Raw genomic sequence first — 18974 nt, 5'->3', positions numbered from 1 at the left:
ATTCCTGTTGACCCCTCTATGACTGTGTTTCCTTCTCTCAGGACGTAAGAGTAAAGGACTCACGAGGAGTAACTGTTGCTGAAACAGGACACAAAGAGCAACCCACTGCACACAGATCTGTCTTCACCTACAGCCCAGTGTTACATTCTCATCCCTGGCCCTTGCTCCTGCCTGACACCCGGGCCCAGGAGAAAGAGAGAATCCTGTTTACACCAGCTTCTGGGTCCATTCCATTTCAGTGCAGTATTTACAGATGCTACAGATGTAGGAAGCAGTGGCTAATAAGACAGATAGGTAAATAAAATAAGGCAAAATATTTTAAAGGTCACCCATTTGGAGATAAGAAGTAGTACAAGGAAAAAAATGTATCCATTCAGAATCAGAATCATCATCCCTGGGCTCCTCCTGCCATCCCTACAGGGAAAACGGAGCCCAGACAACAGCTGGGACGTGCCCCCCACCCCCCACCCCCGCGCCTACTCTCACGTTGCCCGCCTCTCTTCTTCCCCTCCCCCAACACCACTGTCCGGCAAAGGATTTCCACGTCAAAAAGTGAGTAACATCGAAGCTTATTAAGGCTGCTCCCTTAGTATTTGCCCTCAACACTGACGAACAGGCTGCTATCCAAAATCAATTTGTTGGGGATTGGGAGCAGGGGGGTGGTCCACAATACCAAAAACATCATGTTTTGCATGTTGGCTTTTATGTGGCAATTCACTACCAGCCTGGGTTAAAAACCCAATAACCCGAGATAAATGGAAGCAAAGGAGTACCAGTGATGTGCAATATAAAAGGCCTATCTTTTTCAACTTAACGCCCAGGTTCTCTACTCTGTGGGCACTCCTAAATGCTGAGCCTGCTGGGCAACCAAGACCCACAGGCCTACATTTAAAACTGCAAGGCTTTTGTTTTCAGGAGGATTTGTCCACTCCTTCGATGATTAGCCCAGGTGGGGTCCAGTCAGAAAAGGGAAATCAATCTAGGTATTTCATACAGAGGGATGTGGGATTCAACTTCACAAGTGATGGAGGAAAAGAGAAGCCACACAGGGGAAGGGAGGCAAATATTCCCCCAGTAGAAGCCCCACCCTCCTGCAGGCTGGGAGGACAAAGGGAGGAGACGTTTTGACTGCAGAGCCCTGGAGCTGGCTGGCTCCACCCAGCAGGAGCTGGGACCGCGGAGGGAGGGGCTGAGAGGCTGCCTCGGGCGGGGCAGGGGGAGGGAGCCATGCCCTGGGAGATGCAGGGGAGACGAGCATGGTGAACGGAGCTGAGAGAAAACGGACAAGTGACCGTCACACGGACCCAATAAAGTCTGAAGGTGGCCCCTTCCCTGAGGAGCTGTAGAGCATCAGTGGCCAGGTACCATTCAGAAAACGGGGTGCTGAGGACACAGCACTTCCCCCCGGCAAACACCTTCACTCTGTTCTTCCTGTAGTTTCCTGCCTGATAATGCCCACCCCCTTTCACGCATCTTCCTTTCCTAATCACGGAGACCTCTCACAGCCTCACTAGGTCTCATTTAACGGGTAGAATCTCCAAGAAGAGCGTGATTTCCACGGCACACTTGGCTGCCACGGACCCCTGTGCCAGGCGGGCTGAGCTGACCGAGGAAGGAAGCGGGCCGCAAGGCGCAGCCCGGCCTCGGGACCACTCGTGGAAGGAAAGGAGCCTGCGAGAGACGGCGACCATCACCCTGCTCCTGGCCTTGCAGCCTGCACGGTGCACAGCAGCGAGGGCGGCCCGCCCCGGGGTGGGGGGTGGGCACCTCCCATGACATAACACCCCGTCCCACCGCCTCCGTTGGGGATGGCGTCACCCCAGTTGTCCGTGGCGTGAGCAGGGTGACAGGGTGGAGAGGGGCTCTTTCTAGGTAATAACCTGTACCAGGAGCTGAAGCGGGCCAGTGATCACCCCACGACACCGTCAGCAACGACTGAATCAGTCACCCCGCGACGGCGAGCTGGGACAGAGCAACCAGGAGACGCGCGTGCCGCCTGGAAAATGGGCTTGAGAAGGTCTGCAGAAAACGTCCTTGCGTACGTGAGCAATCAGGAAAAGCTTCGCGGGAGAAAGACAACAGGAGCTCAGGCAGCCAGCTGAGACACAGCCAGGTGAGAATCCAGAGCAGAACCCATCGGGTCAGCTGATACCCCGCTGAGATCAGAAATACACCAGAGAACTGGGATGCAAAGGAGGTTTTCAGGCATAAGCACCAAACAAGCTGAGAGACACAGGTAAGTTTCCCGTTAGGGATTCCACACAAACTCCCCAACATAACCTCTGCGTCTCTTTGAACCAAGGTCACCATCCCGGGTCAGCTACGGGAACTGTGGGCCAGGACGGGGCGGGCTTGCGTGTGAAGTGGGGGGCACACTTGTGAATGGAGCTGTGTGTTTAATAAAGTCTTCTGAAATTTGGAATTGCTGCCCATCGGTGATTTACCGTTAAGCACTTCTCCCTGGGATCTTGCATTTCTAAAAAATACTATTTGCTTTTTATTTAACACTGAGCCTTTTGATGTTCTAGAATACAAAAATAGTGTCTTATTATTTTAAAAGCTTAAGAGAGAAACTAGCCATATTATTAGAAAAAGAAGATATATGCAGCTATAGTCTGTTCAAATATCAAGAGGTGTGACTTTTCAAATTCACATTTCAATCTTTATTTACATAAGACTTTTAGAAGTAGTGGGTGTAAATATTAAATCACCCAAGCTTGGGTGAAATTTTATTGAGAATAACTACAAATAAAGGGAAACTGATTTTTTAAAGTCAGTTTCTGAAATTTAGATGAAAAGAATATCGAGCATAAACGAAAAAATGATATATTTACATATCAATATAGGTTTTCTGTGCGCAGATTCATCTCCTAGGAAACATACAGAGGCAAGCTTGGGGAATTACAAAGGAAGGAAAACCCTAATCAAATAGGTACTGTTGTTCAAACAGAACATTAGCTTAAATGATCCAATCAGGTGCTTGGGCCAAATTTTTTTTTCTTTAAGCCGTTCGTGCCAGAAGACGACCTCTCAGAGCATGAAGAATCCACATTACGTTCCAACTGTTTGCCCAACAGATGGGGGATTTGAAAGATACATTCCATGGAAATGGGGTAAGAACAAGGAAGGTCCTGGTTAGTCACCAGCATTAATGCAATCTACCCATAATGGGGTCGTATTATTTACTCGAAATCCAGGGCATGTTTGGCAGTTACAGTGAATCAACCGAAATACAGTAAGTTCAAGTTGCTGTATCTTTGATTTCACCATTGTTCAGGATTACACCACAAAACACAATATAACCTGCGGAAAGTTCCCGGAAGATAGAGGACAAAAAGTAGAGAAGCACATTGGGGCAGGTCTGCCACCAACCTTTGTCTTCATATTTGTCTGATGACGTCACAGAGTCAGAGGTTCAAGTGGGTGATAAGTGACACAGTTCTAGGCCTCAGTTTAAAACAGTCATTGCCTCTCACTATAAAACAGTCGCCTGCAATGCAGCACGTGAAGACTATAGTTTACTGACTCAGTCTTTTGCTTATCAAAAACAGCAATGTGTTTCTCTAAAGATCTTTAGGGGGCAATCCTGAAAATACTCACACAGACACACACACACACACACAGACACTCCTGGTTTCTATGTGGAAATTAAACACAATTCTATCTTACTGCAATATGAAGACTGCAAATTTAAAATTAAAAACAAAAAACAAAAACCAAGAATTACAGTGGTTTCAAACTTATTAACTTGTTTTTAGAACAAGTTCAGAATTAGTAACAAGGGTATCATGATGCTAACGCACATTACGATTTTCTGCCCAGCACAGGAGACTGAGACTCTGACTCTGGTCACGTTAAGACCTCCCTTTACTTTGAATTAATGGTGTGAATACTGTGTTTCTCCTTCTGAAATCTGTGGTTTGTGTGAAGTTTATGCAAACATGAAAGAAAAGCTTAAAGAGGGAAAAGAGAAAAAACAACGTTGATTCCTATTTTGATAAGTAAATGAGGTTAGGACTTCTCTCTAAGATGTACTCAAATAACCTCTATTTTAACCATATCCAGAGACCTGTTCCCTTCCCTGAACCCTGTGTTTTAGAAAGAATTTAAAATGTATATTCAATTTCTATTTCCAGTCTGAAGCTGGAAACAAATTAGTTTGCAGCCGGGTAGAATGCTAAGAAAAGCTTATCTGCACCTTTTTACTCACATCCTTCATTCCTTAGAAACGTAACTGCTGTTTTTATGAACTTTGTTTTATGGATCTAATATTTAAGGCCAAGTCTAGCTTTTATGTCGCAGCAAGAAGGTTAATGCACTTACAGACTCCCCCGCAATGCATCTTGGGCAAGGCTGGGCCCAGCTCTTTCCACCGTCCTGAGGAACCTATTTAACAAATCACAGCTGCAGGTGAATCAGAACAGTGGTTATTTACACCTTTCATTAGACATTTAAAGGCCGGTTTGGTGGGAGCAGAAACCTACCCCCACGCTTGGTTGCCCCTGGCCACCGTCTGGCCTCGGTGCAGGGAGGTGGCCTCTGGGCTGGGCATCTGGTGACTCGGGCTCCTTGCTGCCCCAGGATGCGGGCACGCGCACCTTCACCTGGGGGCAGCCCCACTCCTGCGCCGCTGCTTCTAATCTCCTGCATGCCCGTTTCTGCAACAAACAAAATCTCACTTGAGATGGCCTCGTAAAGCACACAACACTCTAATTGAATTTGCTTTCTGAGAACCTCAGCTGCAAAGACAGACCCCTGTGGAGCTGGGAAAGTTTATAGGACATTTGAGGAGATGACTTTAAACACCATCAATTACACTTAACCTCATTATTTCTAGCATTGTCTGATATTTACTTAGCTTTACGGATTTAAAAGTCATTTTAAACAATTTTGGCCGAAACTCTTGTAATAAACTATTGTGACTGGTTTATTGATATTGAAAATGTACAAAACCTATAAATTTTGTTCAAGAAACTAGTTATACGCTTCAATACATTTTACCTGGTATCAAGGCAAATACTTTCTTAATATAATATGAATAATTCACATGTGGATAATTCTTTGTCTTACTGACACTGAAGAGTAAACTAATTTTATTTATTTCAAAAGTTGCACACACAGCCCATAACTGATAACCTTTGGGAAAGTCAGCATTTGGCTCTTGCTTCCCCACGAACTAAAGATGAATTACAAAAGCAATCCTCCAAAGCTAAAGGAAAACGGTTCACTCTCTAAGTGCGAAGACTGTGTACTTTGCGGGGTAACGATGTTTTCAGTGACACAGAGCTGAGGGTCAGGAGGCCGCTGCAGAGGGTCAGGAGGTCCACCCCTTGCCAGCGCCAGCATTCCGTCCTGGGTCCCTGGGCCAGAGGGCGGCCCCGCTGGTGGACAGCTCCCACCTGAGTCAGAAAACACCCCAGTACCCGGGCGGCCCGCACACCCTCTTCGGTCACTGGCAAACCATCGTCATGAGTGGTGCCAAATCTGTTCATTATCTGTCCTATTATTTATTTATGGTTTTCTAAATTGACTTGTTTTACTTAATGGATTTATCTAACGTATTGATAGAAACCGCCTATCATGGGTTTAGAGTGCTAGTTTTACTCTTCCCTAACATGCCTTAAAACAGATACCTGAGGATGAAAATGGAGAATGCTGACCCCTGAGCCCCTTAAACCATTGAGAACAACGTCCTGGGGTCAATAAAGTGTGGACCCAGGCGGCTGAGACAAGGGCAGAGGCAGTCACCCCCCTGCCTACAGTTCTTCCTGAACACCGGGAAATACAGAAAGGCCACAGTCACTTCTGCACTGAACCACGCCCTGGGCACAACCTGAGATCAGAGGACACTGACACCTGAGAACACGGCCAGTGAGAATGAAAAGCCACCAAACCCCAGTGCGGGGTCCCCTCTACTGCAGCCCACACCCCCAGCATGGCTCCATGCTGAGCAAGGGCAGAAGCAGAAGCTGTGAGCTGGACGGAGTGGGGACGCCAGTGAGGGTGTGAGTGATCTGCCCCCGGAAAGCCCACCCAGACACGGCAGCCGGAGCCCCGGAGCACAGACTCGGGGCAGGGCCTCCAAAGTCCACACCGTGGAAACAGACAGACGCCACTTAAAGAGGCTCTCCTCCAAACTCACAGCTCCTGAGAGGGAAACAGGCAAATGAGTTGGGGGAGTGCCCCTTGGGTGCTGGGTGGTGAAAATGAGAAGGAGAAAGAGGGGAAGTTAGGGTCCTGCAAGCAAGGAGGACCATAATACCAGGAGCCTCATGCCCTCCCTTGTCCATCACCAAAACAGACAGACAGACAGACACCTGCTACATCTGGACTCAGCCAAATTAACAGAAGAACTGCCATTAGACCAGCAATCTTTACAAAACACCCAATAACATAAAAATTCCTCCTGAAAAACAACCAGGAATCAAAAGAAGATTGTAATTCAAACAATCTAAAAACATACTTAAACGCTCAAACAAACATTTGAGGATAAGAAAAACCACCTTGAATTAGAAATGTAAAATGTAAAAACAGAAAGGGACAAAAGCAGGGAGAAACCAAGAGAGACTTGAATGAGTTCAGGAAAGTAATGGAAGGAAAAAGCACAATTATCTCAGAAATGAGGAATAAATTATAAAATGCACTAAAGAGATTAAATTCAAGTAAAAATTAATAAAAGGCACCAAAGAAGGACAGCAGCACAACCAAGAGAAGGAAAAGAACATAAAGAAAAAAAAAAAAAAAAGGGAGGAAAGGAGGCAGTGGAAATGGAAGACAAAGAAGGAATAACGTTCATAAATCAGAGTTCCGAAAAGAGGAAAGCAAAATAATGGAGCAAAGCTAATGTTTAAAACTGTAACCTAAGAAAACTTGCCCAAAACAAAAAAAATGACTGAATCTTAAAATGAAAAGGCTCACAGGGCACCTGGGAAAATTATCCCAGAATGATCAACGCTGAGATATATCCTAATAAAACTAGGAGATTTCAAAGATAAAGATAAAATCCTCAAGGCCCCTGGGCATGCAGATCAATGAAAGTGCAAAGGAACTGGACTGGCATCAGGTTTTTCAAAACCAACATACAAGTAAGACGACAATGGAGAAACATTCTTTTCAATCTCAATGAAAGAAAATATGAAATAAGAATTTTAAATCCAGCAAGCTGTCCTTCAAATATCAAGATTACAGAAAAAGAGTTTCAACATAGATGAATTTAGAGAATACTACACCCATCAGCCCTTCCTGAGGATTCTATGTGAAGGTAAGCTTTATCTCACCAAGTGATGACTGGGAAAATTCCAGCATAAGCATTTTTTGTAAGCATTTGAAAGTATTTAGATGTACATCTAAGACTAAATTTAAAATAAAGGTGGGATTAGGTCAAAAGACTAATGTGCAAATATTACATACTCTGACAAAGCAGAAATAATTCAACTAAAATATGAGAAACAAAGGGGGAGGGAAAGAGGAAAAATTCTGACTGTGTATAGGCCAATATTGTATAAGTGACAGGAGCATATTAAACGATACTGGGAAAAAATTGATAAATCAGACAGTAAAGAGTTAAATGATAAAACCGATTACTAAGGACATTAAAATAGGTTTAAATACAAAAGTAATCACTAGAAAATACAAATTCTCCTAAATCCAAAATAAAAAATCTCAATAAAAAGGCAAAGAATACAGATTGCATAAAGAAATAGCAAATATAAGAAAATATACATAATTATGGAATATTATGATAGAGTTGCACGCAAATAAATCAGTCACGTCAAATATTAATGAGCTTAACTCACCTATTTTTAAAGAAAGGTTTTAAATTTGGTTCACAGAACAAGACCCAATTATATGCTGTATACAAGAGGCACACCTAAAATAAAATGATTTTGAAAGGCTAAAAATAAAAAGAATGGACAAACATATACCGGCAAATGAAAACAGAAAGAAGGAATAGACCAAGTAGATTTCAAGCCACAAAGCATTAAATACAACAGAGGACATATTTAATGCTAAAAGCCATAGTTCACAATGAAGACTTAATGCTCATGAACATCTATGCACCAAACAATATAACCACCACCTTTACGAAGCAAAGACTATACAGAGATACAAGGAGACAAAATCATGCTAATCATAGGAGACTTAATACACCATCCTCAGGACAAGGCAGAGCAAGGGTTCCAGAAAGTAAGAAGAAGACAGAAGATCTAAATGGCGTTCTCAATCAAGGTAGATCTTATGGATATGTACTGAACTTCATACCCTGATAACACAGAATCACATTCTTCTCAAGAACCTACAGCACATTCACAACAACTGATCATATATTAGGTCACAAAGGAAACATCAATAATTTCCATGAGGTAGAAATATTGAAAACAACACTTTCTGATCACAATGCAATAAAGCTATACATTATTAACAAAAACAAAAAATAGAAACGCACATCCACCTGGATATTTTAAAACCTGATTATTGACTCCCAGATGAAAGAGGAAATATAACCTGAAAGCACAGAATTAAAAAAATAATTACAAGGAAAACACTACCTATCAGAATCTATGCAATGGATTTAAAGCAGTTATCAGAGAAAAATTCATTATACTAACATGTTACCAATAAAAATGAAAGAATAAAATTAATGAATTAATAAAATCTCAGCTCATAAAAACTAGAAAAAGAACAACACAGTAAACCAAAAGAAAACACAAGGAAGGAAATAATGGAGGGAAAAGCTGATTAATGAAGTAGAGGTTTTTCCATCGAAAAATAGTAGATCTAAATCCTGGGGATTTGGGGGTGGGGAGAGAGGAATTAACAAAACAGACAATCCACTGGCTAACTTAACCAAGAAAAAAAAGGGAGAAAGCACAAATACAGAAAATAAGAAATGACACAAGGGAAATAAAATGAAACACAAGAAATTTTAAAAATCGTAAGACACTATTTTGCAGATCTCTATGCAAATGAATTTGAAAATGTAGACAAAATGGATAACTTCCTAAGAAAATTCAGATGACAAAACCTGACCCCATCAGAGATAGGAAGCTTAAACAGATGACTGCTGTAGAAAAAAAACCAGAAAGGGTTATGAGCAAGTACCCCACAAGAAGCACCAGGACCAGCCGGTTCCACAGGGGAATTCCACTAAACTTTCAAAGATCAGATCATTCCGGTGCACTACACAGAAATTATTCCAGAGCACCAAGAAGGAAGGAAACTTTCCAACTCCTTTTAAGAAGCATGTATAACTCTGGTAAATCAGATAAACAGAACAAAGAAAACTGCAGACCAGTATCACTCATGAATATCAATGCAAAAATATTACATAAAATATTAACAAATAGAATTAAATATCACATTAAGCAATCACATATCATGAACAAGTAGGATATTTTTCTAAAAACAAAAGTTGGGTTCAGTATTAGGAAATCCATTAATATCATTCACTGTATTAATAAAGCTAAGGAAAAAATAATATTATCTCCACGGATGCTGAAAAATCCTGTGACAAAATTAAAACCCATTTATAAAAACTAAAGAAAATAGGAATTGAGTGTTATATTCTTAACATGAAAAAAATATACATAGCTTAATCCTAAAGCCAGTATCTTATTTATTGGGAAGAGACTAGAAGCATTTCCACTAAGATCAGGAACAAAGCAAGAATGCCAAGTCTCCACTTCGGTTCACCATTGTCCTAGAGGTATTATGTTACCCAGTAGGGTTACAGAATGGCCATCATCAAAAAGTCTACAAATAACAAATGCTGGAGGGGGTGTAGAGAAAAGGAAACCCTTGTACACTGTTGGTGGGAATGTAAATTGGTACAGCCACTATGGAAGACATTATGGAGGTACCTTAAAAAAATAAAAAGAGAACTACCCTATGACCCAGCAACTCCACTCATGGGTATATATCTGGAAAAAATGAAAACTCAAATTCAAGAAGATACACGCACCTCAATGGTCACAGCACCACATTTATGATAGCCAAGACATGGCAAGCAACCCAAGTGCCCATCAACAGACGACTGACGTAAGAAGATGTGGTGTATATGCACAATGGAATATTACTCAGCCATAAAAATATCAAAATATTGCCATTTGTAGGAACACGGATGGACCTAGAGAATATTATGCTTAGTAAAGTAAGTCAGACAGAGAAAGACAGATACTGTATGACCTCACTTATATGTGGAATCTAAAAAAATATTACAAATGAATCTATATACAAAACAGAAACAGACCCACCAGATATAGAAAACAAATTACCAAAGGCGGGGGGGAAGTAGGAGTACTGGATTAACAGACACACACTACTGTGCTTAAAATAGATAAGCAACAAGGATTTACTGTATAGCACAAGATATTATACCCAATATCTTATAATAACCTATAAAAGAATACAATCTGAAAAAAAAAATTCACAAGTACACCTGAAACTAACACGATATTGTAAATCAACTATACTTCAACGAGAAAAAGGGGGGGGGTAGTACTGGTGATAAACAGACAAACAGACCAATGGGACAGAAGTTCAGAAAGAAACCTGAATGTGTATGAAAATCTGGCATCTCAAGCCAGTGGGATTAAGATGGACTCTTTAATACATGGTGCTGGGACAACCAGGCAGCCATTTGGAAAAAGATAAAATACAATCTGTATCTCATACCATATACAAAAATAAACCTCAAATGGATTAGGGCGCTAAATGTAAAAAAGAAAAGAAACTATAATTCCTAGAAGAAAATGCGAATAGATGCTTCTTGAACCTTGGTGTAGGGAAAGACCTTCTAACTATGACTCAAAATCCAGAGGAACAAAACAAAACTTGATAAATTTGACTATATAAAAATAAAAATGTCTGCAGGGCAAAACAAAACAAAACCCTAAACAAAGTAAAGAGAAACTACAAGTTGGAGGGAAATATTTGCAGCACACACCACAAGAGAAGAGCTAATAACCCTAATACATGAAACTCTCATAAAAATTGAGGGACAAAGAACCAGAAACCCAAGAGAAAAATGGGAAAAAAAGACATGAACAGACAACTGATGAACAAAGTTATAAAAATGGCCTCCAAACATGGGAAAAGCTCAAACTCACTTATATTTACAAAAGTGAAAATTAAGACAATATCAAGATACCACTGTCATCCATCAGGCTGGCAAAATTTTTAAAGTGTGATGCAGCCTCTGTTGGTGAGGCTGTAGGAAACAGGCACATTGCTGATGGGAATGCAAACTCTGCAGGGAAATTTGGCATGTATGTAACAAAGCCCGTCCACACTTTTTAACTCAGAAACTACACCTCTAGGAATCTACCCTCCAGGCACAGCAACAACGGTGTGAAAAGTAAACACTGCACAGGGTTATTCATGGCAGCACTGGTTAAAGCACAAGGTATTGGAAACAACCTAGATGGAGAGTGGCTGGACAAACATGGTACTCTCCAGGCAGTGGAGCGCCATGCAGCGGTAAAAAGGAGGAGGGTCCCTGGCTTGCAGTGATTTCCATGATATATCGTGAAGTAAAAAGACAAACTGCAAAAGAATATCTATAATCTGCTATCCTGCCTGTAAGAAAGAAGGGGATATAAGACATTATACACCTCTCTGCTCATCTGTGCAAAAGAAATACTGGGAGGATATATCAGAAGCTGAAGAGAGTGGGTGGGAAAGGGCTGGCCAGAAGGGGGCTGGCACTGGGGATGAGGCGGGAGCCCCACCCTGCTGAGCTTGTTCTTGGGTAGCTCTGAGTCTTAGAACTGTAGTAACATTTCATGTGCCCAAATAATAAGTTTGAAATTTAAATCAACCAGCATGTCAGGGAGAGGGGACCCAAATGGAACACAAACAATAACAAATGAACAGAACTGTATTACAAAAGAATAACATAGCCACTGAAGGACAGAACCATCCTGAGTAAGCCTGGAAAATACTATTCTGGCTAGAAACTTAAAAGGCTAATGACAGACAAAAAGAGCCCATTAGAAATTATGGAAATGAAAAGTATAGTTATGGAAAAACTCAGTAGATCACTAAACAGTGAGTCACTGATGAAAAATAACTAATCAACTATGAGACAGAACCAAAAAAATTACCTGGACCACAGCACAGAGTCAGAGACACAAAAAACTATGAAAACCAGTAAAGGAGAATGAAGGTAGATTGAGAAGATCCAACACACATACATCCTCCAGATTTGGAGGGTTAAAATAAATAAATGATAGTGGGGTAATATTTGAACTAATGACAGAATTTTTCAGAACCAAGGCATGAAATGAATTAGATTTGAAAATCCAACCAAACACCACGCAGGACTGACAGAAAAAGAACCCATATCCAGACATATCACAATGCAACTGCAGAACATCAAGGATAAAGAGAAAAGCAAAGAGGCCACCTCTTTAAAAGTACCTCCTTCAAAGTAAAGAGACTGTATGCAATTACTGACTCTAGTTAGTAAATCTGTTTCTCGCAGGGTTACCAGTTTTGAAGCTTTATTGGCATACTAGGATTGAATAAATAAGTAAATATATTGTCAATAATGAGAGCCAGGTTTCTACTATTGAAGAAAAATTACAAATAAAGAAAGGGAGAAGGCTACAATGAACCCAGGGGTGCTGGATTAGAAATGGAATTATTAGTATGAATGCACGGTTTTTAATACATATCCAGATAGAGATACAGAAATATACATAGATGTGTGTATATATATGTAAATACAAATATATATACATTTACACACACATATAAAATATGTATTTTATAATGTATACATTATAAATATGTATATAACATATACATTTCCTAGCTATGTCTGCTGAGGACAATGGCATCCTAGCAGCAAGACTACACCTAAGCCCCTAGATACTGGTTTCTAAATATCATTCTCCCGTTAAAGGAATCTGGGCTCCATGGAAAGTGGCTGATTCAGGGATGGAGCAAGGAAAATATAAGCTGAGCCTTAAACATTTTCTGGCACCCAAAATAAGAAAGAGTTGGGTTTTTTTAAAGGACAAGGGCACATCAAAAAAAATAGCACCAACCTGAAGGAGTTCCTAATGGCCAAAGCTGAAAGAGCTCAAGCGATAAAATAAACAACAATAGCAGTGGGTTGTAATCCACAGAATAAATACCCGTGAGGCTAACCAAAACATAAATAATTGAATAACTGGGGGAGAAAGGATAGTTCTTCCTTGCAGATGAATTCTAATTAATAAGTGTAAAATGAATGAGGGAAAGACAAAATCATCATTAAATTATACCACAGTGAAAAATATTTCAGGCAAGATTTACTAATAGATGCTAAATCAGTAGGCAAAGGTTTAAGGAGAAGTAGGATACGGCACAGTCTCAAAGTATCTCCCCCAAGGTATGTATTAATTACGAAGAGAAAACCAGTAATTTTACAGGGGATGAAACCACCTCCATCCAGAGATAGAACAAAGGTTAATATCACCAGTAATGAGACATCCTGACATCATGGACCCCCGATGGGACGTGCTAAGAAAGCATAACATCACCTCTGTGATATTCGTGCCCAAAAATGCACGGCCTCAACCTCATGACAGAAAATGCTGGACAACCCAAATTGAGTGACATTCTTCTGCAAAATAATTGACCACTGCTCCTTAAAAGTGCCAAGGTCGGGACTTCCCTGGTGGCACAGTGGTTAAGAACCCGCCTGCCAATGCAGAGGACACAGGTTCAAGCCCTGGTCCGGGAAGATCCCACATGCTGTGGAGCAACTAAGCCCGTGCACCACAACTACTGAGGCTGAGCTCTAGAGCCCGTGAGCCACAACTACTGAGCCTGCGTGCCACAACTACTGAGCCCACGTGCCACAACTACTGAAGCCCATGTGCCTAGAGCCCATGTCCCACAACAAGAGAAGCCACTGCAATGAGAAGCCCACGCACTGCAAGGAAGAGTAGCCCCACTCGCCACAACTAGAGAAAGCCTGCGCACAGCAACAAAGGCCCAACACAGCCAAAAATAAATAAATTTACTAAAAAAAAAAAAAAGTGCCAAGGTCAGGAAAGACTAAGGAAGCCTCATAGACTGGAAGAGTCTAAGCAAACACCAGGAGTAAGTGCAATGTGGGGTCCTGGATTAGATCCAGGAACAGAAAAAGGATGTTAGTGGGAAAACAGGTGAAACTGGAATAAGGTCTGTAATTTGGTTAATCATCCTGCACCAACGTGAACTTCATGGTTTGCTAATTGTACTACGATTAGGTACGCTGTTTAGGTGAAGGGTGTTCATGAATCCTCTATATTTGGGTTTTTGTGTTTTTTTCCCCCAACCTTTCTGTAAGTCTGAAACTATCCGGAAATAAAATTTTAAAAATGAAGCTAACAAAGTCTCTTGAACCCGCTGTGGCATGTATGCCACACTTCTAGAAATACGGATGCAAGCCAAATTGCCTTCCCACAGCCCGCTAATTCTAATTTTTCCCTCTTGAGCAACATAAAATAAACAGTGACAGGTGTATAAGATAAAAATCCTTTCCGATGTGTGAAGACAGCTCTCAGGTACTTTTGAGGCTATTGTCTCCAGCCAAACTTTCCTACTGCCTTTCACTATCCCGTATCTGAGGTTTTCCACAATCTTCCCATCCTAGACACGCTGCCCTGGAGTTCCTAAACCGTCAAGATCCCTCTTAAAACAAACCATGCAAAACACTTGCAATGCCCTGTCGCCACCCACAGAGGAAAGCCGCGTCCCCACCTCCACGGCTCGGCCCTGAGCCTGCGGGGAAGAAACCCCCGCCAGCCGAGCGGTCCCGGCGACCACGGCATCGGGTCCACGCGAGGCCGGCGCCCCCAGCTCCGCGTCTCCTCCACAGGAAGCACCGTCCCGTTGCTGGTGCCTACTGAGTGTCCTTGTTCTTCTTTAAATTCAACTGCAGGCTCTGCTACGTCCCCTTGTTACGTGTAATTTGATTTCCATGTTGTTTTCTAGTGTATCAAAGTACTGCCAAATACTGCCGTAATCATGCGGATTGCCTTCGTGATTGGAAATGACGCCGCCTTCTGTGTCCCACCTGAGTCGATCAAAGTGTTGAAGAAGAGAAGACCAAGGACCTAGATCTCCGGTTACTCAGGATCTGCTCAATCTTTACACTGCAAAAAGAGGCATGATGTGTAAAAGGGGTTTATTGTCAAGATCCAATAATCTGCGCAGGGCTTCCCTGGCGGTCCGGTTATTAACACACCGCGCTTGCACGGCAGGGGTGCGGGTTCCATCCCTGGTCGGGGAACCAGGACACCGTGTGCTGGGCGGCACGGCGGAATAAACATCAGGGCAAAGGGAAGAAGTGGAGATACTAAGTGTGCCCGTGCCATCTTACACACAGGCTGCGACTTTCCCGTCAGTAACATCACAGGCTGGTAACTGCAGTATCATTGTCTCCCTCGCTCCTTCCTAACACCGCTTGCCAAAAAGGAAAGCAAAGGGGCGTGGGTGGGTGACTGCGGCCACAAGCCATACTTTCTGGATGGAGTCTACACACTCTGGAGCTACACTCTAAACTCTTCCTCTCTGGGGTCGAACAACATCCGGCACAGTAAGTCAGCAGACCTGGGGCCACAGCCGGCGACAAGCTGACACTCCTCGCAGCGCTCAGGTGGCCGGGGCTGGGTCCCCAATCCCGGGGCAGGGGAAAGGGGAAGCCACACTGACACTGGGGTGGTCGGCGAGGGCTGTGCTCCTCCAGGGAATGTGGGGATCACCTGCTTGGTGGCCCTCAGCCAGCTGAGTGGCTTAAATTGTTCATGTTTTCTGCCATTTACTGTGGATTGCTGAAAGCTGGCCGGATACGATACTGATCCGTACCATTTACTCGGGAAATATTCCAGTTATCGTGGATTGGCCTGGACCAGAGGAAGACGAACGCTGCAGAGGCATTTAACTCCGGGATGCCTGTGCTGCATGGCTTGCTCTCTTCCACTCCCTGCTAGAGGCTCTGTCAGCCTTCATAAAGGCAGATGAAGATGTACCATCCAAATAAAAGACTCTTGCTCTGTATAAACAAAATTAAAATCCTGAGTATACACAAAGACCCCATTACTTAATAACTGGAGAAGATCTACCGAACAGCAACCTCGCGAGAGAGGAGCTGAAACAGGAACACGGTTGAGTAAGAGAAGACACTTGATAAGATGCATACATTAAAACATAAAAGATGTATCATGTTCCCACAACAACGGGACACACAGCTGGCAGGTCTGGGAAAGACAAGCTCCCCTCCGTTGAGAAGTTAGGTCATGCCTTTGCTGCCGGGACTCTTTCCTTTACTGGAAGTGATGGGGCCCTGGCGAGCTTGGTGAGTGGGGTGAACGGGAGGTGGGGGTAAAGCTTTCACGAGCCGGCAGAAACGGAGTGCACAGCCCTGGCTCGTAGAAACCAGACGGGGGCTGTTCTCCTGATGCGCCCAGGCACACGCGGGTGAGCCAGCTACAGGGAGCACACAGAGCACCGCCCAGCCCGGCTCTGTCGAGGGCCACCTCTGCCCTGGACTGAAGCCAGACACGCGGCCACCTCTGGAAACCCATTTCTCGACTCCGTGCTCGAGAAGGAGGTGGAGGATAAAGGCGCCAACTTCCCTGAGCCGTGACGGAAGCACAGCGTGTATCCTCCTCAGTCAGCGCAGCAGGAAAGTGGCGCGCTCTTAAGAACCTTACGTTAAGCATATATAATACATATGCTAATATATGTCAAGCATATTTAAGTTAGAACGCCAGTGTAAATCATTAGAAGCTGGTAATGCAATTAAAGGTAATTCTCTACACACACACACACAATAATCTCAACTTTCATTTCAACGGTATTTTAAGGATTTTTATTGACTAATGGAGATTATTCTAGAGATCATTTGTATTATAAATGTGTGATGCTGGTTAACTGAGTTCTAGTTATTAGAAAATTTGCTGAGTTTTTTTTATAGGTTAGTTTTAACTCTATCGTAGTAAAGAAAGTTTACTTTTGCTGAAATAGCTGATGCAGACGTCCATCAGCTCTGATACAGAACTGTCAGTGCTTACGAACAGGATTAATAAAGCCTACAGACTGTCGTTGAGAAAGAAAGCGTGTTTCCGTCAAGCAGAGCTTCCCCCTCAGTGACACTTGGAAACGACCTTGTGCTCTTGGGGAGGGGTTGCTTTCTGCGGCACAGAGCAAACTACAGAAAACACCAGAAGCTAGGGTCCCTACTCTCACCCCCATGTTGTCAGGGCATCCCAGGCCTTCAGCCACGTGGACCGTAACATCGAGATGCTGCGCTTTGCTTCCCTCAGCTGCCCTTTCCAGAAGACTCCTCACCTTACCGGGCACGGGCCTGCATCCACGCCCTGGACCGAGTCTAGTTCGGCGAAGAGAATGCATCACCTCCTCATGAGGAGATGAACGAGGGTAAGCCTCGGGCAGGACTGAGAGCTGGTTCTCTAGAGGAAGGCAGTGGAGGAGAGTGAAGAAAAACTACTCTTTACTTCCAGTTAAAAGACAAATGCACACTCTAGACTGAGGATTAATTCTGCTTGCATGGTTTACCAAGGACACTATAGCCCTAAATTGTAAAAATCTACTCACCGCAGGTGGAGCCTAGTAACCGTCCCTGCAATGATAAAAAACTACAGCTTGGAGTGTTTCTGCATGTGTTCTGTTTTTTTTGGGTTTTTTTGGCTGCATTTGGGTCTTCATTGCTGCATGTGGGCTTTCTCTAGTTGCAGCGAGCGGGTCGTTGTGGTGCGCGGGCTTCTCATTGTTGTGGCTTCTCTTGTTGCGGAGCACAGGCTCTAGGCGCATGGGCTTCAGTAGTAGTGGCGCACGGGCTTAGTTGCTCCGCGGCAAGTGGGACAGAACCCTGGTCCAGGAAGGGTTCTATCTGCATTGGCAGGCGGATTCTTAACCACTGTGCCACCACGGAAGTCCGTGCATCAATAACAAACAAAAATTCTGCGACGTAGGAAGGATAGGGAATTTTATTTCTATGAAGTCCACAAACCTCAGGTAACTTGCCTGGTGATTTGAGACGGCAGAGCTGGGGCTCAGTGTGCATTCATTCTAACTGGGGAGACAAGACTGAAACATACACTAAAGCAACACTAAAAACTTTACAATAATGTATGAAAAATATTTCAAAATTTAATATAAAGCTATAGTAATCAAGATAGTGTGGTAATGGCACAGGGATACACATAACAGATCAATGGAATGGAATTGAGAGTCCAGAATAAACCCTTCTGTTTATGGTCAACTAACTTTTGTGCCAAGAGTGCCAAGACTATTCAATGGAGAAGGAAGAGTCTTCATAAGAAATGGTGCTGGTGTAATTCTATATCCATACGCACAAAGAGGAACACAGGGCCCTATCATTCACCACACACAAAGATGAACTCAAAATGGATCAGAGAGCTAAATGTCAGAACCAAAAGTATTAAATTTTTAGAGGAGAACATAGGAGAAAATCTCTGTGATCTTTGGTTAGGCAAAGATTTTTTTAGATATGACAGCAAAAGCGTGACTCGTAAAAGAAACAAATTGATAAACTGGATTTGATCAATGTCGAAAACTTTGGGGCTTCAAAAGACACCATTAAGAAAGTAAAAAGACAAGCCACATTCTTGGAGAAACTGTTTACATACCATATACACGTTAAAGGACTTGTCTCCAGAATATATAAAGAAGTCTTTCAACTCAACAAGAAGACAACACAATTTTTTAAACGGGCAAAGGATTTGAATAGTAATTCTGCCAACAAAGATATACATATGGTCAATAAGTACATGAAAAGATGTTCAACATCATTAGTCATTAGAAAAAGGCAAATCAAAACCGCAATGGGATACCACTCCCCACCCACTTAGAATGGTTATAATCCAAACAAGTGTTGGCAAGGATGTGGAGAAAATGGGATACTCATTTGTTGCTAGTGGGAATTTAAACGGTGCAGCTGCTTTACAAAGCAG

General features: G+C 42.9%; 1 protein-coding gene across 3 annotated transcripts in view; it reads right to left on the bottom strand.

Moving 5' to 3' along the window:
* C16H10orf143 (chromosome 16 C10orf143 homolog) overlaps nucleotides 1-18974 on the bottom strand; it is a 40101-nt gene that overhangs the window by 8527 nt on the left and 12600 nt on the right. The window contains exons 2-4 of one of the 3 annotated variants that reach the window (XM_057531318.1): nucleotides 4485-4658; nucleotides 4324-4386; nucleotides 2697-3062 (exon numbers count right to left, since the gene is read on the bottom strand). In XM_057531318.1, coding sequence (XP_057387301.1) covers nucleotides 2973-3062; nucleotides 4324-4386; nucleotides 4485-4658 — 327 coding nt within the window. In that variant the 3' untranslated portion in view covers nucleotides 2697-2972. Of the gene's footprint in view, nucleotides 1-2696; nucleotides 3063-4323; nucleotides 4405-4484; nucleotides 4659-18974 lie in introns of those variants that run through there. The other 2 variants (XR_009005703.1, XM_057531319.1) reach the window with 2 other exon arrangements.

Source organism: Balaenoptera acutorostrata, chromosome 16, assembly GCF_949987535.1.
Source record: "Balaenoptera acutorostrata chromosome 16, mBalAcu1.1, whole genome shotgun sequence".
In the NCBI taxonomy this organism is placed as follows: Eukaryota; Metazoa; Chordata; class Mammalia; order Artiodactyla; family Balaenopteridae; genus Balaenoptera; species Balaenoptera acutorostrata.
Note: the sequence above shows the minus strand (reverse complement) of the source record. Positions and strands in the feature narration are given on the sequence as shown.